Below are 24,686 nucleotides of genomic sequence, written 5' to 3'. Positions count from 1 at the left end.
CTGCGCTGCCCCGTACTCCCAACAGGACTCCCCCTCCCCATCTTCCAGGACTTGAAGATGTTCTGTGCCTCAGATACAGCTCATCCAGCCATTTCTTGGTAGTCCAGAAAGGAAACGTTCCTTACAAAAACACCCTTTGAGATATTATCCGATAACAAAGCCACCCCTGTGAAGTACAAGCTGACACACTTGAAACCACGGTCATTGAGGACAGACCAGCGCTGTCATTTCCAGCACTGTTGGGAAGAACAAGTTTAAACCTACTCTGAACGGGAAAAGGGGTTTGTTACCACCATCCAAGGTATTAACGTCAACTCTGTGCCAGCCACATTCCCTCAGACGTGGCCTCATTTTGGCTTTATTTCACCCCTTTTTTGCACTCTCATTTCAAAAGGAATTTAAACTATGTAAAGGTACAATTTTAGGTCTTGTCTGCTCTTAAAAGTAATTCGGATTCATGTGAACAGTATGTTTGAAGAGCAACAGACATTTATACCGAAATCAGAGCAGGCAGGGGAATTTAATTACACTCCCAGCAACTTCTACAACACTGTCACATCAAGCTAATTCAGCTGAACCAATCCTTTACCCACCAAGAACCGACCACAGCAACTTCATCATTCCCCTTCCTTTGCCAGCAAACCTGATTCTGACCAGGATTCGCTGCTGTTCCTATTTTTTCAGAGGTGAACTTCAAGTTTAAAACTCACTCCTATACAATTCAAGGTTTCTTTACACATTAGAGGAGTGATCACAAGCACTCCCCCTTCTCTTTCCAAGCTTGTGGAAGCCCCATTTAAACATCCTAACGTTTGAGAGAGGAGCTTTTTACTTCATTTCAGCCTCGATTAAGCACCTTCTCACATCACTCACTTTGTTTTTTTAGTACCTTCAGCCCCAAAGAGGGGCACCAAGGCCTCACCTACCTTCACCTGGACAAACACAACCCAGTGCAAGGCAAAGAGGTAAATAATTCATCTGCACGCAAACAGAAGGAAAGAACAATTAAACGAGAAAGCACAGCAGGGACGTTTCAAATTTCAGCCAACATTAAGACAAGAGATCAAACAAAGAAATACCAAAGGGGCTGCCTCAGAAAGAAATTACAGAAAGGTGAAAGCGCTCCCACAGAAAGCAACAGGACGGCAACACAGATGAAAAAGCAGGTTTTACTTTTAGTCACAGCCCAGGCGCTTCAGAGGACAGCGGTGCCCAGAAGCTGAAGCTCCGGCCGGCGCGTTGGGGTTTAACGCGGGTTTATAACGCGGGTTTATAACGCGGGTTTATAACGCGGGTTTATAACGCGGGTTTATAACGCGGGTCTGAACCGCGACCGGCTCCCGGCCGGGTCTCCCCGCCCCCCAAGCCCCCGGCCGCGGGAGGCCCGGCCCGGCCCGCCTGCCCCAGCGGGCAGAGCCCCAGCCCCAGGGACCCCCGGGGGCCCCCTGCGGGCCAGCCGGGCCGAGCACGGCCCGCAGTGACCCTTCGCCTCCCCCTTTCCCCTCACTGACCCCTCACCCCCCGCCACCGCCCCCCCCAGCCCCTCTCACCCCCCGCCACCCCTCACAGCCCCGCGCTCACACTCCGCGCCCCACCCGCAGCGCTGCCGCCGGGGAGAGGGGCCGGGCCGGGCCTGGGCACCCCCCGGCGGGGCTCCCCCCGGGCCGCCCGCCCTCACCTGCTGCCCGCGGCCGCCGGCTCCTCCGCCGCTCCCGGGCCGGCCCCGCCGGAAGCCTCGGGGGAAGGGGCGCGCGGAGCATGCCGGGAGTTGTAGTCCGCCCCGCGGGAGGACACGCCCCCTCGCGACAGGCCACGCCCCCCCCGGTAGGACACGCCCCCCCCCGGTGGAACGGGGCAGTGGGAGGGAGATGGAGGGTGGAGGTGAGGATTTGGGGGTGAGGGGGTCCGTGGGAATTTGGGGGGGCTTAGGGTGGGGATTTGGGGTCACAGAGTGACAGGGTTTGGGGGGGGTTGGGGTGGGGGGTATTGGGGTGCTGGGGGAGGTTGAGGGTGAGGATATGGGGGTGAGGGGTTCCGTGGGAATTTGGAGGGGGGTTGGGGTGCTGGGGGGGGTTGGGGGGGTATTTGGGGTCACAGAGTGACAGGGTTTGAGGGTGGATCAGGATGGGGGGTGTTGGGTGCTCGGGGGGGGGTAGGGGTGGGGATTTGGGGGTGAAGAGGTCCATGGGAATTTGGGGGGGGTGTTGGGGTGCTGGGGGGGGCTTGGGGGGGAATTGGGGTCACAGAGTGACAGAGTTTGGGGGGGTTGGGGTGCGGGTTTTGGGGTGCTGGGGGGTTAGGGGTGGGGATTTGGGGTCACAGAGTGACAAGATTTGGGGGTGGGTTGGGATGGGGGGTGTTGGGGTGCTGGGGGAGGTTGGGGGTGAGGATATGGGGGTGAGGCGGTCCATGGGAATTTGGGGTGAGGGGTGGTAGGGTGCTGGGGGGGGTGCAGTGAGTCCAGGGGTGAGGCGGGTTGTGGGGGTTTGGGGTGGGGGATGATGGGGTGCCAGGGGGTGTGAGTGAGACTTTGGGGTCAGGGGGTGATGGGGTGCCCTGGGGGGGGGCATTTGCGCACAGGAAGGATTTGGGGTTAGGGTCAGTAACCAGGTGCTGTGGGACTTGGGGTTGGGGGATCTGGGGGCCAAGAGGGTGCTGGGGTGCTGTGGGGTGGGGATTCGGAATAGGGAGTTTTGGGGTCAGCAGGGTACAGGGGTGCTGTGAAGGGGTGAGGAGTGCAGCAGGGATTTGGGTTCAAGCAGGGTGCCGGGGTGCTGTGGGGTGGGGATTTGGGGTCAGCGTTGGGGTATTGTGGGGTGGGGTCTTGGGCCAGTTACTGCAGCACTGCAGATGGAGGGATTAGGGGTGACACGGGGATTGGGGGTCAGCCGGATAGCAGGGTGCTGTGGGGTGGGGATTGGGGGCCAGGTGGGATTTGGGGTACTGCTGGGTGGGGACTTGACATCAATTTGGGCATCGCATGGAGGGATTTGGGGCTGGGGGAAGCTGGGGCCAGTATGTCAATGGGGTGCTGTGGGGTGGGGTATTGGGGGGCAGTGGGGAGAGACTGGGGGTGAGCTGGGGATGATGGGCAAGAGAAAACCCTACAGAAGGCATCTCCCACCTAGGCTGGGCAGGCCTCCTCCCCTCCCTGCACCCCAACCCCGGTGGGGCTATAGCCCGGCTCCAAAGAGACGTGACACTGTTGACACTGTCACCAACCGCCACATGAGTCTGTCTAATTACTGGGGTGAAGATTTGACTCTCTAATTGCTCAAGTTAGCTTGTATGGGAGCCCCTGGGGAAACAGGGTGACACATCCACGTCCCCAAACAGGCTCTCAGGCAGCAGGGCACAGCCGGGGCGCGGGGCGGCGGGGGCAGAGCCATCGGTACATCCACGAGGCATCGAACTCCACTGCCCCTTCCCTTTCCTGCTGGGTGATTGCCCTAAATCACAGGGCAAGGGCTTTTATGTGGCCACGAGCTGGCCCAGGGACAGAAAATCAGGTTTGAAATGCAGGGCTTCAGATCTGACCTGCTGGAGGGAGGGAGTATTTAATGTCCTCGAGCAAAACAGAATAATTTTTATTTTTAAATATATATATATTTTTAATTTCCTTTCTCTCCAATGAAAGCTCAAATGTCAACAAACCCCCGTTTTCCTTGGATTAATTTTTATAATAAAGTTTTCAACCACTGTAAAACATCAAATTACAGAAACAAACACTTGCTATACTGAAAAAAACCCAAAAAACCCTCGTTCTCACCAACACCTTAACACCAACTTCCCAACACCCGGTGGTGCTGCAGCATGAGCAAGACCCCGGTGCCGGGGGAGCCCAGCCATGTGCTCGTCCAATTCCTGGTGAGCGGTTGTTTTTCTGGCCACATTGTTTGTCTGGCTGCCCTGTTCCCCCCCCGGCGCAGCATCTCCCCACGCTGGCACCCACCCTGCACCCCTGAGCGCTCCCGTGCCAAACCCCAGCCCTAAATCCTCTCCGGGGAGCCCCGGTGGGGCTGGTTTCTCTCAGCTTCCCCCCCTGTTAGTGGGTCCTGATGTCCATCCAGAGGTGAGGCTCATGCGTCAGATCCCCTTAAGGCAAAACATAACCTTCAAATAATAAAACACAGGTTGTTTTATTCTCTGCTGTTTTCTGAGCTGGAAGCGGGGGCGTATGTCAAAGCCTGTTGGTTCCCGTTGGCATTAAGACCCCTCCTGGGGTGGGGAGCCCTCGCCCCGCAGGTCATGGCAGCACCCAGCCATCGTCCCTGCCTCCCAGCACCGTGATGCAAACCCTAAATCATCGCAAAACCACCTGAAATCTCCCGTCCCTGCATCTCTGCCTCGACCAGCACCGAACTCGCCTTCCCACGCCCCAGCGAGAGGGATGGGGTTTGCCCGCAGAAGCCTGAGGTGATGTTGCCTGGGTCACCTGGGAGGTGGATTTAGCCCTTAGCACCCCGGCAAGGGAAAGCTCACCCCCAAAACCCCGGCGTTCCTGGGGGGCTGCTGGCACGACCGCGCACACATGCGACACCCAGTGCTGGCAGCGCTGCAGGCAGCTGCCTGCCCGATCGATCGCGCTGCGGAGCTCAGCCAGGGCGGGAGCTGAGGTCGCTTACCCGGACAGGGCAGGTGTTTCCGAGGGATTTCCAATCTCCTGCGACACCCCCACCTTCCCCAGCCCCCCTCTCCCCCACCTTTGGGTTCCTCTGTGCAACATTTCCATCGCAGGCTCGTTAATTGGTGACCTCCAGCTCTCTGGCAAATAAACCCTGGGATGTTCAAGGCTCTGTGAGGGTTTTGTGCAGGGAAAGCTGCACCAGGGCTGTCTCCTGAGCTGGGAAACCGCAGCCTTTACTCTCCTGGTGACGCTGAGACTATTTTCAAGTCTTACCAGTGCTCCTGGCAGCTGTGGGACGCCAACAAGGCGACCCTGGAGCTGCATTCTCCTGCTCCCTGACTTGGATTAGCTCTCCCTCCAAGCGAGCCAAGGAGCATCCCAGTGCTGGGAGCCGGGCAGGCAGTGTGCCGGCATCCCGCACCACCGGGATGCTGGGAGAAAGCAGACAACGGTGGGAGCCGTGACCAAAATCACTCCTGCAGATCCCGGCACGGCTCAGCAACTTCTCCCCATCAGGCTGCATCATCCAGGCGGGGGGGTCAGCGCACCGCCCCAGCTCCCGCCATCCCCTCACGACACACAGATCACCTTCCTCCGTGACAAACTCCAGACTTTTGGTGTCACATCTTTGGCTAAGCCCCTCTGGAAACACGCCAAGCAACCCAGAGCTCCCTCTTCCCTTTTTCAGCGTGAATATATGTATTTAATTCCCTTCTTCCGTAGCTGGTGCTGGGAAATGTGACTCATCCTTCAGTCATGGTTGGGGTTCCCATTTCAGCCACGGAGAGAGAAGCCACCGGGGTGGCTGGAAATGGCTGTCATGTGTCTGCACCGGCCTGACTTCGTGGCACGGGGTGAGGGTGCTCACAAACACCCCGCTTGCCCCAGGGGAGCAAAACCTCAAGGGCAGCCTTGCCTGGGATGGACCCAGGAGTGAGGGTCAAGCCACGAAACACCCTTATTAAACATGAGGGATGATAAAGCAGCTCGTGGTGGAGTCCTGCTGATTTCAGCCGCGCCAGGACTGAGGTGAGATGCTCACCAGCTTGCCCTCCATCCCAGCAGGAACGGCCAGGGACATCATCAGCTTCCCTGTGCCTGTTCGTCCTCCTCCAACAGCTCCAACAGCACCTTGAAACCCTGGAGAAACCATCTTGGAGGGCAAGCAAGACAAAGCCAGCGCTTACAAGGAGCCTCCTGTAATGTCTCAGCCAGCAATAATGATTTTTATCAGCCAGAGAAGCCACCGCCGGGCGATGTGCCCTTCCCAGCACCGGCACGAGCAGCGTCCCGTGCACATGGGGATGGCAATGATGCCAAAAGGGTCTGTCACACGGGGAAAACCCTTGTGTCTCCGTCCCCGTGTGACTCGTGGGTGAGCCACCACCGCTGCAAAGGTGCTGGGGGGGGAGGCGATGAGCCCACCCTGGGGTGCTGTGCTCAGAGCCACCCACTCACACCCCCCTTCCCCACTCAGCCAGGGGCTGGCTGGCATTAGCAGCTTAAGATCATCCATATTTTATGAGTTGTGCCCAGAGCCCACCGGGTGGGTGATTAAACAGCAGAGGCGTTATCCTGCGAGGGGGTCAGGGGGCACAAACCCCCACAACAGCTCCTGGATGCTGAGCAGCATCCTCGCAGGAGCAAAATCGGAGCTGAAGGGCTGTGTCCTGGCTCCAGCAAGGCACAAGCTGCTGTGGCAGCCCACCTCCAGCCCGTGGGAGCTGCTAAAAACCCCGACTCTGGCTGTCAAACCTTCCTCCCCAAACCCCGTGGCTGTTAGAGGGACCTTTTCGAGGTGTCAGGAAAATAATGAGAGGAAAAGGCTTTGCTCCTGTAAAGCGCTGTGTGCTCTGGAGCTTGCTCGGAGGCAACTGGCCCCTGTGGGGAGCAGCGAAGCCTCTGCAGAGCCCAGCACCTTTGCTTTGAGCTCCCCCTCTCCTTCCAGGTGTTTTTAGATAAGATTTCATGCCTTCAGCTTTCAGCCTTTGGAGAACACGCTTTCCCTAGGTACCCCAACAGGTACACAGGGAACAGGCAGGCTGCAGGCACAGTGTGGGCTCTGCCAGGCGCGTGGCACCACTGGCAGGGGCAGGTTGGGGTCTCTGTCGCCATCCTGGCTCTGGTCCCCACTTTGTGTAACGGCCACAGCACGGGCAGAGCAGGGAGAGTGCTGGGGACGGGCTCTGAGACCCAAACTGCCCCCCCAGCGAGGGCAGCCAGTTCCTGCTGATCTCCCAGGAGGGATGAGGATGCTCCAAATCCCTCAGGGGAGAAGGAAGACTGCAAGTTGTATTTTCTCTTTCCCGGCGTGGGTCCTTGTCTCCTGCCATCCTGTGATCAGCCCCTCAGCAAGAAAATGGGGTGAGGGGGGCTTTTCGCAGAGGAGCTGGCAGCAACAAGGACAGGGCTGGCAGTGGGGCTGGCAGCAGGGACATGGGGACAGTCTGCAGCGGGGTGGGTGGCAGGGACACAGGGAGGGTGGACAGTGGGGCCAGCAGCGGGGCTGTGGGGAAGGTTTGCAGCCGGGCAGGTTCGAAATGGGGCAGGTTAGCAGCCTGGATGCAGGACAGGTTTGCAGCAGAGATGCAGGGCAGGCTTGCAGTGGGGCTGGGTTGCAGTGGGATGGTTTGCAGTTGGGGGGGGGGGGTTGCAGTGGAGGCGTTTGCAGTAGGGCAGGTTTGCAGTGGGGGGTTGCAGTGGGGGGGTTGCAGTGGGATGGTTTGCAGTGGGATGGTTTGCAGTGTGGGGGGGTTGCAGTGTGGGGGTTGCAGTGGAGCTGGATTGCAGAAGGGGGGTTGCAGTGGGGCAGGTTTGCAGTGGGGTGGTTTGCAGTGTGGGGGGTTTTGCAGTGGGGGGCTTGCAGTGGAGCTGGGTTGCAGTGGGGGGGTTGCAGTGGGGTTGGTTTGCAGAGGGGGGGGTTGCAGTGGGGCAGGTTTGCAGTGGGGGGGGTTGCAGTGGAGCTGGGTTGCAGTGGGGGGGTTGCAGTGGGGGGTTGCAGTGGGGTTGGTTTGCAGAGGGGCTGCAGGGCCGTTTCTCAGCGCTGCTCTCGGCTCCCAGCGAGCGGCGCTGCCGATCCAGGCAAGCGGGAGCTGCGAGTCCCGGCCCCCCACAGCCCTTGCCCCGCCAGCCCCGGCGCCCCCCCAGCGCCGGCCCCGGCCCCCCCAGCCCCTCCCCTGCCAGCCCCGGCCCCGCCGGCCGCGGGTCGTTCGGGCTGAAAATCCGATGCCAGGCAAAGAAATAAAGCGCCGAGGGCTGAGCCGCAGCGGTGCCGGGGGAGCTGGTTCGGTCCCCTCTGCTGCACGGGCGTGTGATGGGGACCCCTCTGCACCCATTGGGGTGCTTCCTCCCCCGGCTGGCTCTGAGCTGGGGGTGCAGGATTGCACCCCAGAGCCCGGGCGAGGGAGGTGACAGCAGCTCGGGGACACATCATGAATTACAGCTGCCTCTGGTCCCAGCCCTCCGCTCACCACCGCGCCATCCCTGCTGCCTGGCAGCTCTTCAAGGACTAAAATATTCCAGCAGCCAGGTGGGATTTACAGCCCACGGTGCCCAGAGCCTGCAGTTCCCCCGGGATAAGCCCAGTTTGTCCCCAGCAAGGACAGCAAGTCGACTTCCCGGTGACAGCCAAATTGTCACTCTTAAAACCAGATTATTACGTGCTGCGAAGGAGCAGAGGGCTGGGAGTTTATCCACCCCCACCCTGCCAAGCTTTCCCTCTGTGCCTGCGAGGATGGAGCTGATTTTGGAGGGGCTTGTGGAGGGATTCTGGCTCCCAGCCACCGGCAGGATGGCTCCTGGCACTGCAGGGCCCCAGAGGTGCCCAGCTCGGTGCATAACGGGGCGCTGACCGGGTGAAAAACCTGCGTGTCTGGGTAAAACCCGGCTGCAAGAGCAGTGCTCAGCGTCCTGACCCTGCGACGCCGCGTGTGCTCCGTGATGACAGTGTCTGGCCCACAGCGGTGACCCGGTGGCCCGGCCACGGGCTGGCAGCCCTGGTGGGGCTGGGCACGGTGGGGGTTACATGAGGAAGCGGGGCTGGCGCCAGGCACAGAGGGTGCCAGGGGATATTTTGGGCTCCATGGGCAGGACACATTCTGTTCCCATGAGCTAAGGCAGCGACTGGGGGCCGGTCCCTTCCCTCCCACCCACCGCCCCACAAAACCCTCACCTGGCTCCCCGGGTGGCTCCAGGGCTCCGCTGCTGAAAAGGGACTGGGAGGGACTGGGAGGCTTTGCCGAGGCAGCTGCTCATCGCTGGGAAATGTGTGATCCCACGGGGGACACGGGGGATGGCGCAGGTCCTGTGGACATGGGTGCTGGGCAAAGCCAGGCACAGGCCCGCACCCACCACCACCAGCTTGAGCTGGACCTCCACCTCCACCTCACCCTTGAATTGCTGCTTTGTCTCCAGCCTGAATTTATCCATTTCCAGCCCCTGCAAGTGGGTCCAGGTGGCTGTTCGCAGCCGTAGGGCAACGAGCTGCCAGGGCTCAGGGCACAGATATTCCTCCTCATCTCCAGCTTCGAACGTGCTGAGCCCTGTCCCGGCCAAATTCCAGGGTAGGGACTTTCCCAGCAGCTCAAATCCCTCCTGCAGCTCTGGGCACTGGGCTTGGCAAGAGACAGCCCTCGGCCCGGCACCACCGCTGCCCCCTCCCCATATGACGGGATGACAAGCCCCAGAAATGCCCATTTTGCAAAGCACTTTGGGCTCCATCAGCCTTCAAGTGCTCAGTCAGCACAGCCCACGATTATTATTATTATTTTCCCATTGCATTGCTGCATGTTGAACACCGCTAACACGTTATGTTTTTAAATTGAGGGCAATTGCAGTGCAAAAAAATTGCATACATTGGGATCGTAACGATCAGCTACAGGTAGGGAGATTATTAACGCTCCTTCTGCCCTGCAAGACAGACAGTGAAAGCTGCCAATAAATTATATATCTGCATACAAATTGCAGGCCTTGGTTAAACGCAGAGTGAGGAATTTATTGGTTTATAATTGTGACCGCCTGAAAAAAGGAAGGACGTTAAACCGGTACAATGACCCAGGCGATGAGTTAAAGGAGGCCCATGGCACCGGCTCACCCGTGAGTTTTTTGATGCTATAACAGAAAAATAAAGAGGGAGAAAAATAAAGCAGGAGACAGGTCCTTCCCAGGTGTCCTCTCTGCTGGGTTCTGTCTGTTGGGAGACGCACAGGAATTGCTGTATGTCCGTGGTAAATCCTTTGTGGATTTAAAATAAACCTGGGGCAACCAGGGAGGAAAATTTGGAGCCCAACCCAGGACTTGCTGCTAAGGCCGAGCTTTGCAAGACTGTAGGGGAGGGGGAAAAAAAAGGGATTAAAAATAACACTTTCAAAAGACTTTCGGCTTTGCAGCTCCCAAGTGAGGCTCAGAGCAGCGCTGGCTCCAGGCACCAGCTCCCTCCTGGGCTGCACCCTGAGGAGGGGGGAGCTGCTGGGTCCTGGGCGGCCCGTGGGCTCAGCCCTTGGGTCCACGAGCACCCTTGAATATCTGCTTTAACATGAGGCTGTAACACCCCCCCTCACGCTGCCTAAGTAGGGCCTCGCTGGAGGAGAAGGGCAGAGGAGCAGCAAAGATGGGGTGGATGAGGGGCATGGAGCAGTCGTCCCACCCGATCCCTTCCTTGCCACGGGGTGGGCAATGCCACGGGCTGCAAACCTCTCCTGGGGAGAAAACCGGGGATGCCAGGCGGGTACAGAGGGGTGCTGGAGCTCAGGCTGCTGCCAGCCACCCCAAAAGCACAGCTATATCTCTGTGTGTATATATATTTTATTTATATATATATAAAAAAGTAAAAATACACGTACAAATGTATTTTTAAGCACCAGAGGAGGTGACCCGAGCTCGTGCCTTCTGCTCCCCAAGCCAAAACCACCACGCCAGCCTGCACCTCACGGGTGAGCAACGCACCCAGCTCCAGCCGGCTGCTTGGAGCCCTGTCCACGCCAAAACCTCCCCCCGTCCCCCTCCCCGACAGGTTGGCAATCGCTGATGCATCACCCAGGCGCAGGGGTTTAAACATGAGCCTGGCCTGGGGTTGCAGGTTGGGTGCTGGGGTGGCATCGCTGCTCCCTGGGTGCCCCAGGACCTGGTTGGACTCGGTCTCATCCCAGTTATTTGATATTACTGGGAAAAGCGGGACGGGGTGGGGCCACGGAGCGGTGATCCCACAAGATGGTGATGATTTCACCAGACATGCCAGGGTGAAACTGCAGCAAAGAAGGATTTTTTTTCTTTTCTTTTTTTTTTTTTTTTCCCCCAAAGGCTCAGCCCCTCCCCACGGCTTTGTGATCAGACACAGCGCCTTTACTTGGAGGATTTCTTCCACTTGAACAAAATATTTTGTATGCCTTAAAGAGAGCCAGAAGGCAGCAGGAAAAAAATCCCTCCTTGGACAGAATCTCCTCCTTGACTTGACCCTTTTCTAATGATTGTCATTGAGCTGCCTCTAAAAAAATGACATTTTCTCACTTCTTTCAAAAAAACAACACACAGACACAATTTTCCCCTCTCTGCAGCTGATCGGCCGGTGCCATCCCACTGGGACCTCCAGCCATGCCAGGTCCCCAAGACCCTCCATATATAAAGTAGAAAAGCCACCAGCATTAAAAATCTCAAAGTCCCCTCCCTAAGATCACGCCACTCCCTTAAAAATAAGCTCATGGTTGACATTCCCAATATATTTAGGGAATAAATCCACCAGCCCCCAGGGCGGGGAACTGTCACCATGGCAGGGGCTGGGGGCTGCCCAAGGGACCCTGGGGCTGCCCAAGGGACGCTGGGGGTCCCCAAGCACCCACAGGCCCCTGCATGGTGTTGTCCCCTCGCTGGCTGGGTGTTACAGGGTGACACCCTGGAAATACAACCCTCTGCAGGGAGGGGGGGATGTGTGTGTCTTTTCTCCACAGCCAAAAGCACCGTTGGCTCAGCTGCCTCGGCCAGGGCTGGAAAAACACGCTGGGAAATATTTGGAGGTTGTGACTCAGTGTAGGAAAACTGCTCAGCCCGCAGGCAGGGCCCCCCACACACCCCAGGGGGTTCTCCAGTGTCTTGTAAGCGTTGAGCTAACCCTTACCTGCGGTTTGCAGCTCTCCTCTGCGAGATGTTTGCTAAACCCACCTGCAGTCACCAGCTATGCGAGGGGACCTGGACAGACGCCTGGATGGGGGCCCCAGCCCAGGGACTTTGACACAACCAGCAGAGCCACAGGAGACCCGCCCTCCTGTCCCAGTTTCCCCAGTGCCCTTGTGCCGCTCCAAGGGCACTTTTCCCCCATGCATGGTGCAAATAAACCCTATAAATCCCCCCACAAACCCTTACCACACCGGTGGTGCCCGAGCCCCATCCAGCCTCGCTGTCCCCAGCTCCATGTCCCCACTCAGAGGGGCAGCACAGAGGGTCCTACCTGTCTGCAGGGGCTGGGGGGGCCCTGACAGCCCCAGAGCCAGGATCAGGCTCCTCACTGCTTCTTGGGCACACGGCGCAGGGATGTACCTCGATCTGCTGGAGCAGGGGGATGGGCTGGCCCCTCCTCAGGGATCTTATCGGCAGCTGCCAGGGGCTCCTGCCCGCACCCTGATAAGTGCTGGGCTCCACATCATGGGGCCGGGGTGTCCCCAGTGCTGCTTCACCCCCCAGCTCCACTGCAGCCTGCTCAGCTCCATCCCAGCAGCGGGACCAGAGCATCCTACTGGACACCCACACTGGGATGGGTGTCAGTGCTCCAAATCCTGGCTTTCCAGGAGGGTGCTACACCCAGGAGAGGCTGGGAATGGTCACTGCAAGGAGGGTGCACTGGAGCCGAGCCCACCCCCCTCAGGAAAATGGGGAGTGCATGGCCCCCCCCATTTGTCCCCTTGGACAACCCAGGGCTGCTCCCAGCCACCCCCCAGAGCAGTGGGACACCCCCACTCCCCACTGCACTACACAGGATCAGACCCTGGGGCTGAGCAAGGGGAAAGGGAAACTGGATCGTACAGCGGCTCGCTTGGAGGCATTTGGAAAAAGAAAAAAAGAATTAAAACTAAAAAAAGAACAATTTTATTTTTTCAAACAAGATCTGTAGCAAAGTCAGTGGCACTTCCATGCCCAGTCAGGAGTAAATACACCCAAAAAAATATAGAAATAACTTAACTGGAGCTACAGTTCAGCAGAGACAAACCAAGAGTGGCCGAGCGGCACGTGATGCTGCTGGACCCGCACCCACACTCCAGCAGAGCTGGGAGCAGGGGCTCCCCAAATCAAGCACCTCCCCGGCGACCCGCGCCGCTGGGAAATGCTCTGGCACATCTGGTGAAAGCTACAGCCACCCCACGTCCCACCCTGTCCCCCTGCCACAGCTCCCCGCTCAGCCACTGAGGCAGTGCAGATGTGCCAGTGCCTGAAAAAGACGCAAATAAAAGATGTAAAACACACCGCAGGCGCTGCTACTCCTGCCCCAGGACCCAGGTTAAGAGGCACTTCACATCCCAAATTGCAGGGGGCTCGGGCGGGCAGGATGGGGCAGAGCTTAACCCCTCTGCAGCCCCCCCAGCCCCCATCCGAGCGGTGGGCTGGGGTGCAGCCATGCCAGGGTCCATGGGAGAAGCGAGGGGCCGTGGAGGGGACGTCCCCGTGTCACAGCAGGCACTGAAAGCAGAAACACCCGGGCTAGGGCAGGAAGGAGCCGCAGCCTCTCCCCCAGCCATTCGGACCCTGATGTGGGGGGACTGAGCTCGGAGACGAGTGGCACTGGGGGCTGCCCGACTGGGCGAGGGGATGGCCGGATCCTTCCCACCACTCCTGCGGTGGGTGCAAGGCAGAGAGCTGGGGAGGGGGCACCAGGGCAGCATCCCCAGCAGCAGCTGCGTGTCGTCCAGACCCTAAGAAGCAGGGGCAAAGCCCACGATACCCTCTGGTGATCTCTGGCACGAGGACAGTCCTCCATGGCAGCAGCCTTGGTGCCAGGACGCGGCACAGAGGTGTAACACCAGCACTGCATGGTGAAGGCAGCACCCCCAGGCACCCCGCTTTGGCTTTGTTGGGGCTCATCCCAAGAAAGGCACAGAGCAGACGAGCACCCCCAGCTCTGCCAAGCTCAGGGCAGCACTCTGGGGTCTTCCCGGCGCTGATGGCTTCTTTGGGGTCCCCTCTCCCGTGATGAGGGCAGGGAAGCTCCCCATTTCCTTCCACAGCTCCAGGCCCCTTAAGGGGGGAGACAATATTCCAGAAGAGTCTTTAGTGCAGCAGCTGCCCCCAGCCTTTCCCCCAAACCTGGGGCAGGAGGAGGAGGAGGGAGCAGAGGCCGGTCAGGTCATGTAGCGGGTGACGGCTCTCAGGGCGTAGAGCAGAGCCGCCTGCATCCGAGCCTCCAGCAGGAGCAGGTTGATGTGCACCTACACAGGGAGAGCGGGGTCAGGCCTGGGGGGCTCAGTTACCCCCACACCCTGCCAGGAGGGGAAGGGATGGGGCAGCACCTTCTCTGAGTGTTTGAAGTGTCTCCAGAACTGCGTGTACATCCGCTTGGTTGTCTTCTCTGGGTAGCAAGCCACCGTCTTGATGTAGATCTTCAAGCTGCGCTCCAGGAGCTGGTTCACCTCCCCGTAGTCGTAGTCGTCATAGCTGGGGGAGAGAGGAGGGTGCGTTACTGCGGGCACAACCCCTGCCCATTCGCACACCCCAGGGTCTTTCCAGGCTTAAGCTGAGCCCAACAGCATCGCTTTTACAGAATCCCAGAATCATCAAGGTTGGAAAAGCCCTTGAAGTTCCTCCAGTCCAACCATGAACCTCACCCTGACCGTTCCCAACTCCACCAGATCCCTCAGCGCTGGGTCAACCCGACTCTTCAACCCCTCCAGGGATGGGGACTCCCCCCCTGCCCTGGGCAGCCCATTCCAACGCCCAACAGCCCCTTCTGCAAAGAAATCCTTCCTAAGAGCCAGTCTGACCCTGCCCTGGCGCAGCTTGAGGCCATTCCCTCTTGTCCTGGCGCTGGGTCCTTGGGTCAGGAGACTCATCCCCCTCTCTGCACCCTCCTTTCAGGGAGTTGTAGAGGGCCAGGAGGTCTCCCCTCAGCCTCCTCTTCTCCAGACTAAACCCCCCCAGTTCCCTCAGCCGCTCCCCATCAGACCTGTGCTCCAGACCCTGCACCAGCTCCGTTGCCCTTCTCTGGACACGCTCGAGTCATTCAATGGCCTTTTTGGAGTGAGGGGCCCAAAACTGAACCCACTCATCGAGGGGCGGCCTCACCAGTGCCGAGCACAGGGGTCAGATCCCTTCCCTGTCCCTGCTGGCCATGCTAGTGCTGACACAAGCCAGGATGCCATTGGCCTTCTTGGCCACCTGGGCACACTGCTGGCTCATTACCAATCCCCCCCAGGTCCCTCTCTGACTGGCAGCTCTCCAGCCACTCCTCCCCAAGCCTGTAGCTGCTGGGGGTTATTGTGGCCCAAGGGCAGCACCCGGCATTTGGCCTTATTGAAACTCCTCCAGTTGCCCTCAGCCCATCGCTCCAGCCTGCCCAGATCTCTCTGTAGAGCAGATCCTTGCTTTGCCTCGCTCTAAGCAACAGCAAGTCTCAGCAAGACCAAGTCGCAGGCTCCCAGGCTGGAGTTGCTCCCAGACTTTACCCAGGGCAGAGAACAGGCTCCGGCCGTGGCTCGGGGACGTACCGGATGCCGAAGACGCAGTGGACGTAGTTCCAGATGGCCCGGCGCAGCATGGAGGTGTCCACGCCGCAGTGCATGGCGATGGTGTTGTACGTCAGGTTGTAGACGACCTGGAACTTCTCATCCAGGAGCTGCCCCACATCAGGGTAGAGGCGGTTGATGAGCGAGTAGCCGTGGTCCTCCCAGGTGTAATCCTGCCAGAGAAAGGACGCTGGGGTATGGGCTTGACAGGGAAACACGGGGTTCCTTCAAAGCCAGGGACATAAACTGGGGTCTCCCCCCAAAGCTGACCCCCACAACTGGTTGCGCTGCTCAGACAGCTCCAGCGTGGTCCCAGCCCTTCACCCTCTGCACCCACACTGCCCCTGCAGCGCCAAGACCCTGGAAAGAGCCCCTATCCCCGCTCCGAGACAAGCAGGACCTGCCACCCAGCACCCTGCCTCCCCTCCGGCTGGCGCAGGACCACGAACACCCACCTGCGCACGGAAAGTGGGGGGCGCCTGCTCGCCCCTCCGCGTGAAGTCCTTGTAGCCGAACTCGGGGTCCTCCACGAAGCAGAGGACGTTGGACTGCAGGGAGTGATCCGCAATATCTACAAGGCACCACCGCAGCGGCCGTGAGCGACACGGTGTGACCCCGGACAGAGCCAGCCCTGCAGCTGGGTGCCTGATCCTGCTGTGCCCTGGGCAGATGCTGGCTCCTACCCCCTCCCCTGTGACATCCCTGGCCCACAGGGACCCCGTCCCCAGCTGGCTGCACCCCCTGCACCTCCTCACCCGCGGGAGCAACCAGCAAGCTCTCCGTCTTCTCCAGCTCAAAGCGCGTTGCCATCTCCTCCTGCGTGACGCCCTCCTCCTCCAGCTGGCTCTCCTGCAGCAGCTTCATCCTCTCCATCAGCACCTCCACCTCCCGCATGGCATCTTTGCCCTGGCCAAGCAGAGGGCAGAGTCAGCCCTGCCCCAGGCTCAGCAAGGTTGCGGAGGGGTTGTAAGCTCAGAGCAGCACAGAGCCGCTCTCAGCTCTGCTGTCACTTGGAGCAGCCACAGGGCTGCTCTAAAGAGCATTTTGCCTCGGGGTTTGTCCTGCCCAGACCCCCAGAGCTGCTCCTGTGCCTCATCCTGGGGACTAGGAGGAGGGGGAAGCCCTGCGGAGGATGATGCTACTGCACAGAGGATGCTACTCCACAGCCCTGAAGCATCTGCTGTTCCCAATAAGCCTGGGGGTAATTCCCAGGGAAGCACCATAAGGCAGCCCAGCACCCCACCATGCCCTCTCTTCCCGCCCCATACACCCACCCCTGCAAGGCAAAGCCCCCCACTCCTTACCCCAGAGCCCCCCAGGCTGTCATCAGAGGCAGGGCTGCTGTCGCTGTGGGGCGAGGGGGGCTGGCAGCTCTGCCCCCCATCCTGCTCCTCCTCGGGGTTGATGCCACAGCCGAAGACAAAGGAAGCGAGCGAGTGGTAGTGCGTGAGGAGCACCAGGGCCTGCACCAGCTCTGCCAGTGACCAGCTGTTCTCCCCCGTCTTCAGCAGGGCCTGCAAAGCACATGGGGTTGGAGGGAGTCCCCCAGCCCCCCGTCTCGCTGTGCTGTACCCCCCACTGCACCCCAGAGCCGCGGGAAGTCAAGGGCAGGGAGACTGGAGGGTGTTTGGGATGTGCCTCCCCCACAGACCAGCCACTGTCAGCAGGACAGTCCCCAGCCACGGGGGACAAATCACCCCTTCCCCACCAGGAGCAGCACAGACCCTGACCTCCAGCCCAGAGACTCACAGAATCCCAGAATCATCTCAGTTGGAAAAGCCCTTGAAGCTCCTCCAGCCCAACCATGAACCTCACCCTGACCGTTCCCAACTCCACCAGATCCCTCAGCGCTGGGTCAACCCGACTCTTCAACCCCTCCAGGGATGGGGACTCCCCCCCTGCCCTGGGCAGCCCATTCCAACGCCCAACAACCCCTTCTGCAAAGAAATGCTTCCTAATATCCTAATATTCCTCAGCCCTGAAAGGGTTAAACCGGGGAGGGGGCTTGCGCAAGCAGGGATGTGGCCCCTGGGGTCAAGCCCCCAAAACCAGAGAGTGTTTGGGGGACAGGGGGGGGATCTGTGCCAGCAGCATCAGCTCTCACCTCGATGTGCTCCTTGGTGATGAGCCAGGGCCGATGCGCCAGCAGTTTGTTGATCTCGTTGAGGTTCCTGAGTTTTTGGGGGGCACAGTGCAGCCCCTGCAGCCATGCTGGGTTGCCCCCCACCTTCAGGAACTCCCCCATGTGCAAGCCCACCAGGTAGGAGCACTGGTGCCGGGCTGCTGCCTGTGGGGAGAGCCGGGCAGTCAGTCCCCAACACCAGCCAGGAGCCCCCCAACCTTGCTCCAAGCCCTTGGAGAAGTCAAGGCAGGGAGCCACCCCCTCCCCACATCGCTCTTGGAGGGTTTCCCCTGGGGATGAGAGTCCAAAGAGGCTCTCTGCCCCCCCCCAATTAATGCTGGTGCCCCAGGGGTGCTGGGGTACCCTGGGTGGGCACTGTGGGACCAACCCCAAAGGAGCTTCCAAGCCTCTGGGACCCCAGATCAGAAGTGGGGGCTCATCTTTGGGGTCCCAAAAACCTTCCTGCCTCCAGCAGAGGTGCTGGGACCCCCCCGTAACCCCCATCCTCACCATGATGGCGATGTAGTGACGCTTGTGGTAGGGCAGGGGCCCGTCCATGCGCAGCAGGAGGTACTGGGTCTTCCAGAAGCTGCTGAGATACTGGGGGTGCAGCCCCATGACCATGGCGACGTTGTCCACCCTGCCCGCCGAGACGAAGGCCTCGATGAGGAGCTGGCGCAGGCTGCCCTCCGCACCTTCCTGCGGGACCTGGGGGAGAGGAACGGGATGAAGGGCTGTGCGCTGCAGCCCCCCACTCTTCCCAACAGCCCCCCCTAAGCTAGAGGGAGATCCCCCCCAGGCAAGCAGCGGTGGCCAGCAGGATCCAGGAGCACCCATCCCACTGTATTGGGTGCTCACCCCATCCGAGGTGCCCAGCCTCCTCCCTGCCGCCCGGTACGGACACCGCCGGCAGCCCCTGCTGCCCTGCTCCCCCCTCCCGGCCCCGGGGGGCAGGGGGTGATGGGGGGTCTCCATGCCGGACCCCGCACAGCCCAGCCGCCTCAGCCTGCGGGTTGGGTTGTTTGTTTGTGCGCTGGTGTGCAGCGGGGAGGAGATGGGGCTCAGCTCCCCCCACCCCCGGCGGTGACGAAACCAGGCGCTATCGCCGACGAAGGAGGAACCATCTGGGACACCGACGCCGGGCGCCGAGATAGGGCTGAGGGTGCCCCGGCATGGGGAGCCCCGGGGATTCCAGAGCACAGTTTTTTTTGGGGGGGTGGGGGGGCAGCACAGGGGCTGCCTTTGACAGAGCTGCGTTTGGATGAGTGGGGAAACTGAGGCACGGGCAGGGCAGGGACATGGGGCAGGAAAACACTAGGGTGAAACAACACAACTGCCCCCCCCATTCTCCAAAACAAGACACCCCCCCACTGCCACAGGTGTACCCCCAGGCTGGGTGACCCTTCCCCATCCCACCCTCCCCCCCCCCAGCATCCCACCCCAGCTGGGCACTAGTAATTGGGGTGGGGGGTGGGAATCCTTCCTTAACAGCCCCCTGTGCCCCGCACCCAGGGCAGGGAGAGGCAGAGGAGCCCCCCAGCAGGGCAGGACGCACCCACCCAAGACCATTCCCCCCACTCTCACCTCTCTGAGGGGGATAAAGGCGCTGGGGCCCTTCCCCAGCTGCCGGGGGACCTTGACCCCGCTGTCCTAGGAAGGAAAGAGCAGCAGCTTTAGCCCGGCACCCCGGGAGCCACCAAGCAGCCACCGGCGGCGCGGGACGAGCGCGGTGGCACCGGAAAGGGTGACTCAGGCAGCCACCCCACACGGGCCACGGGGACACGCGGCCATCGCCCCCGCGCCCTTGCGTCAGGCCTGGCAGCACCTGATGAAATCAGGCAGGGGTGTTGCTCTGCACCCCCGAGGGCTGAGACACGAGCTGGGACCGTGCCAGGACACCGGGAGCTGCGGCATCGTGGGCCAGGAGAGTGCAGGCAGCCCCGGCACCGGGGTCTCGGTTTATCCCCTCCATGGGGGTCCCACAGGACAGCGGCGGGTCCCAGGAGCAGCACGGCTCCAGCCACGGCCCTGGGCACTGCGGTTTGCAATCACCAGCATAAATACGGTGCCCAGGGTTCCCACTAACCCCCCCGGGGCCCAAAATGCCCATAAACATCTCCACCAGTTTCTTTTTCCCCCTCCCCAAATCCGTTAACGCAGTTAAAACAGGAACGAGCCACCCGGTTACAGGGCGGCTGCTGCTCTCTGCACTGGGTTCAGCTCCCTTCTGACCCCCCCCTTCCATGCCTCAGCTCCCCCCCAGCTCCCCAAACAAAAGCAAGTGTTTCTATGCTGTATTTTCTCCAAGCAGATATTTTTCTCCTCTCCGCTGGCAGGTGGGGGCCGGCTGCGCCCAACGAGGGTGCACGGGGGGGCAGTGATGGGGATGCCACAAGCAGGGACCCCCCGTCCAGAGCACAACAGGACCAGGACCCCCCCCAGCCCTGCTGGTGCTCACAGAGACCCCCCCAGCCAGCCCCAGAGCTGAAACGCAGGGATGCAGCAGAACCTGAATCCTCCCCCGACCCACTTTTGCACCGCAGCATCCCACCAGCTTGCAGGTTTGCAGTGGTGCAGGGGAAATTTCTCTGCCTGCATCACAGCAGCACCCACGGGTGTCAACCGCAGACGGGGGGGGGCGAGACACACACGCAGCACCCAGCCCCAAGAGCTAAAATAATCCCTCCAGAACACCTACAGAGAACCCAGAAGCTGGTTTGGGGCTGAGAGAAGAGAGGGTGGGAAAAGGTTCAAGCGCTCCCAGCCCTGGAAAGGAGGTGAGGGGGTGGGGGACTAGTGCATGGTCCCCCCCAAATACAGGGGGGGTTTGTGTGAAACCAGGAGTGAGACGGGGCGGCGGTAGCAGAAAGGGTGTTCAGCAGACAAATGCCCTCAGCATCGCTTCCTCTAACCCACGCTCTGGGTACAGGTGCCAGCGGTGGCACCCGCCACAGGGTGGGGGCTCAGGACCCCGCTCCAGGCTGGGGGGCACCATCCTCCTCTTCCCATTCCCTGTAGAAATCCGCCCCCCCCCGCCCCGTCCCTCCGCCAGCGGGAGCTGGGGTGGCACCGTGAGGCTGGGACCTGTCCCCTCGGTCAGCTCCACCGCGATTTTTGAACAGGGGCCCAGCACCAACCGTGCAGGCAGAATGCGAGCCCGGGGTCTGGATCTGCCCGCCCAGGGAGTGAGCAGGGTCTGAGCCCCCCGGGATGCCCACGAGCACCCTGGCTCCATCCCAGGGCACACAGCCCCTGTGCAAACCCAGCGGGGAGCAGGGGTGCCACGGAGAACCGGCGGGGTCAGACACGGCAAAGCACCCGCCGGAGGGACACCTCGGCCGGCGCTGCACCCCGCTTTGCCCCGGGTGCGGGGAGGGACACAGCAAGGAGGGACACACAGCGATGGCAACGGTCACCCCCACCTGCACTGCTGAGGACACGGAGGGAGTCGGGCACCCCGGCCCAGCGGCTGCAGGTGAAGGCAGCGCCAGCCCAGTCGAAGCCACAAGGCATGCCCGGCCCCCAAAATAAATGGCTCATCCCCAGCAGGGAGGGCAGGGCGCTGCCTGCACACTCGGCATGGCTGGAAGCAGGTAGGCTTGCTCCCACAGCACCCCGTTACTGGGTGAACTGGCCGGAGCAGGAGCTGCACTGGGGGCAGTTCCCGCAGTTCCCAGTGACCCCCTTCCTCCTTTCCCCACATTGCAACTGGGGGAGGCGCTGGAAACGCAGGAAAAAAGGGTCTGGAGCACAGGTCTGATGGGGAGCGGCTGAGGGAACTGGGGGGGTTTAGTCTGGAGAAGAGGAGGCTGAGGGGAGACCTCATGGCCCTCTACAGCTCCCTGAAAGGAGGGTGCAGAGAGGGGGGATGAGTCTCTTGAGCCAAGGAACCAGCGCCAGGACAAGAGGGAATGGCCTCAAGCTGCGCCAGGGCAGGGTCAGACTGGCTCTTAGGAAGGATTTCTTTGCAGAAGGGGTTGTTGGGCGTTGGAATGGGCTGCCCAGGGCAGGGGGGGAGTCCCCATCCCTGGAGGGGTTGAAGAGTCGCGTTGACCCAGCGCTGAGGGATCTGGTGGAGTTGGGAACGGTCAGGGTGAGGTTCATGGTTGGACTGGAGGAGCTTCAAGGGCTTTTCCAACCGAGATGATTCTGAGATTCTGTGAAACCCACAGCACCAATGTAGAGAAAAGCAAACACGGTGCCCAGTGGCCTTTTCCAAACCCAAGGAGCCTTCCAAACCCAACGGCACAGTTGGACACACTAATGATGGGGAAGCTTAAGGGGCAGCTTTGCCCCCACACCTGCTCTCCCCCCGTGCTCAGCACCCAGTGGCATCCCCAGCACCACACTCCCGGCCTCCCACAACCATGCAGGAGAGGCTGTGGCGAGCGGGAGATGGGACACGTCACAGGGGGGGTGGCAGCAGCAGGAGGAGGAAGGTGCCCAGACACACGCAACCAGCAGGACGGTACGTCCCACTCTCAACCCGTGCAGCAACGGGGCAGGGAGCTGCTTCTCCCAGGGGACTTTTCCGCGGTGCCCGGTGAAGGGATGAGCCCCAGGGCTGCCACCGGGCTTCACTGGGAGAGATACCGGCGAGCTGGAGCTGGGCACGGCCCAGGTGACGGCGGGTGCCTTCTCCCGGCTGCCCTCAAATCACCACCGAGGTGCAGCCTGGCACCCTGTCCCGAGCGGGGAAGGGGTGCGGGATGGCACGAGGGGACCACGCAGTGGCCGGCAGCGTGGCCACACGCTCCCCACGTGTCGGGTCACGGCACGCCGCGGGCTCTCGCCAGCACTGGGCTGCAGCCACCGTGGCAAAGCCAGCAGTGCCACATCCGCACGCTCCGACGGCTCCGAGCGTGAGGGATGCTCCTGCCCTGAGTCACCACGGAAGCGAGACAGGGTGACAGCGGGAGCAGGCTCATGCCATCGCTGCTCTGGGTGCTGAGCTGGCTCCACACTGACTCACAGTTTGGGGAGAAAGAGCTTCTTTGGGGCTCCAGGAGGCTCCCTGGGAGGGGACAGCAACTCCACGGCACGACTTCCAACCCCGACGCCCAGCCCAGCCCCGTGCTTTTTGGTGACAGCTCAGGGTGACCTTTGAAGGTGCATTTTAATCATCACTAAGCAGAGGCTCGTTATGTTTTGCTGCATTAAGCAATCCTCAGGGGCGCTGTGGTTAACCCCCGCCGCACCGCCACCACGTAGGGTATCACCTCCTGCTTCTGCTGAAGGGGAAACTGAGGCACGGGGGCGAGGCTCTGACCCACACCAGCCACCCAACCTGCTCCCAGGCTCCAGCGGGCACAGGGCAGGCGGAGGGTCTCGACGGAGACACTGGGGGAAGGAGTCAATCCCCCGGGAGCGGGAGGACGGGTGTGCCGAGCCCCCTGCACCGGTGCCAGTGCTTAGTCAGGTGTTGGAAAATCATTCCTGATAAGGCGAGGTTAAACAAACACCATCACGGGTTTGCCCCTCGTAACCGAGGTTGTCCCTGGGCCGTGCCGGGGGGCGAGCGCAGCACGGGGGGCTCGGCCCCGCTGACGCAGGGAGCCAACGCGTGAGTGCAACCCCCTTGGCATGAGCTGCCCCCGCTGCACCCCCCAGCCAGACCCGCTCCTGGGCAGCAAACCCAGCGGTCACCACACTCCAGCAAGGACAATGGGATCCCCAAACCCCAACTCCCTGCCTCATCCTGGAAACCTGAAGAGGTTTCACGGAGAAGAGCGGAGTTGTCGCTGAGCAGACAGCCCTGCCGCCGTGCGAACCCCACGGCCACAGCACGCAGGAACAAAACCGAGGTGCTTTCACTGCGGGTGTGAAGGTCCCAGCCCACGGAAGGAATTTCCGTGGTACCTGCTAGAGGTCAGTGGCACCCCCACCACCGCCATCCTCCCCCCAGCCTGCTCCAAAGCACCAATTTCAGGCTTCAGCTCATGCCTGGACAAGTGCCGGAGGGGATTTCCCAGCAGCTCGGCTCTTTGGGGCCTTTCCCACCCGCTGTCCCAGGTTTTCCAGCTTCCAGCCCGTGGCAGGGGTAACCACCCCTGCACCCACACCGAGGTGGCACAGCTATCTGGGGAGCCAGCAACTCCCCACAAGCAAAGCCCCGAGCTGCAGAGCAATCCCACCGGGGGAAACCCAGGAATGAAGGAGCCAGGGAAAAAACTACAATTTTTTTTTTTTTTTTTTGAGGGGAAAGTAAGTCTTACAAATAGAGGCAATTCCCAACTTTTCAGGGAACTCAGCAGGTTGGTGGATTGACGTTGCCTGGGAGGGACAGGGAGGTCCCGCAAAGCTCCACGGACACCTCAGGACCCCACTTTCACACACTGGACACCAAATGCAAAAGCCCTGGGTGACGCGAGATGTTTCCCAGAGTTCTGGGTTAACGGGGACATCAGAGAGATCCCAAACCCGGCCCGGGAAGGGCAGTACGAGCTGCAGGACTGGCTGGAGACCCCGGCGCCCCCCCAGCCTCCCGCCAGCTCCTCGCCCCCAGCCCCATCGCAGGTCCCATCGCCAGCCCCTGCCTCAGTTTCCCGTCACCTCCCGGCTCGCTTCTGCAGGCAGGAGCCCTGCCCGCTCCCCGCACATGGAAGGTTCAGGACACCCCGCGATCTCCCCGTCCAGCCCCCACAATGTCCCCCTGGGGGGGCTCCCAGCCCCCCGCCCCGCTCCCGCATCCCACCACCCTTTTTTTTTTTTTTCGGTTATTTTTGCAGCACGTCCCGGCTTCTCCCCTCCCTGCAGGCGGCTAAGGGCGGGTGGCCCTGGGCGAGGGGACACGACCAGCCCCTCCCCGAGGGCCCCCCCCGGGCGGGCAGCACCCATCCCATCCCGGGGAGCGGCGGGGGAAGCACCGCGCCGAGCCCCTACCTCACAGCCCCGGTACTCCTCCGGCCCCGCGGGGCGGCACGGCGAGCCGGCCAGCAGCATGGCAGCGCGGGGGTTAAGCGGCGGGCACGGCCCCGGGACCCCCCCGGCCGGGACGGGGGTGCCCGGCCCCCCCCGGGCTCCCGGACATGCCCGGGGCCGCCGGCGCCCGCCCCGCTCTCATAGCGCGGCGGCGGGAGGGCGGGTCCGGGATAGGCCACGCCCCCACTCCGCCTCTCGACCAGTGGCAGCACGGGGGCGTGGCCAACACGGCGGCCGTCAGCCAATAGAGAGCGGCGGCTCGGGGGATGCTGGGGGTTGTAGTTCGCCGCGGGGCCCTGGGGCCGCGCCGGGACCT

At 61.2% G+C, this 24,686-nt stretch overlaps 2 protein-coding genes across 5 annotated transcripts in view; both read right to left on the bottom strand.

Annotated features, from left to right (window-relative positions):
* PHACTR4 (phosphatase and actin regulator 4) overlaps positions 1–12,160 on the bottom strand; it is a 79,135-nt gene extending 66,975 nt beyond the window's left edge. Inside the window, exons 1-2 of one of the 4 annotated variants that reach the window (XM_074850652.1) lie at positions 1,679–1,708; positions 927–978 (exon numbers count right to left, since the gene is read on the bottom strand). The gene's annotated coding sequence lies outside the window, so the exon portion shown is untranslated. Of the gene's footprint in view, positions 1–926; positions 979–1,678; positions 1,740–12,065 lie in introns of those variants that run through there. The other 3 variants (XM_074850654.1, XM_074850651.1, XM_074850658.1) reach the window with 3 other exon arrangements.
* A 517-nt stretch (positions 12,161–12,677) lies between these two features.
* SESN2 (sestrin 2) lies at positions 12,678–24,483 on the bottom strand. The gene is made up of 10 exons (XM_074807197.1): positions 24,332–24,483; positions 19,034–19,099; positions 17,960–18,157; positions 17,432–17,614; positions 16,632–16,841; positions 16,083–16,233; positions 15,783–15,898; positions 15,310–15,500; positions 14,116–14,260; positions 12,678–14,034 (listed from the first exon to the last, which is right to left on the bottom strand). The coding sequence occupies exons 1-10, from the start codon at positions 24,389–24,391 to the stop codon at positions 13,948–13,950; spliced, it is 1,407 nt and encodes a 468-aa protein (XP_074663298.1). The 5' UTR covers positions 24,392–24,483; the 3' UTR covers positions 12,678–13,947.
* Between the last annotated feature and the right edge of the window lie 203 nt (positions 24,484–24,686).

This window comes from Strix aluco, chromosome 26 (genome assembly GCF_031877795.1).
Source record: "Strix aluco isolate bStrAlu1 chromosome 26, bStrAlu1.hap1, whole genome shotgun sequence".
NCBI lineage: Eukaryota > Metazoa > Chordata > Aves > Strigiformes > Strigidae > Strix > Strix aluco.
The sequence above is the reverse complement of the archived record's forward strand: the minus strand, read 5'-3'. Positions and strand labels throughout refer to the sequence as shown.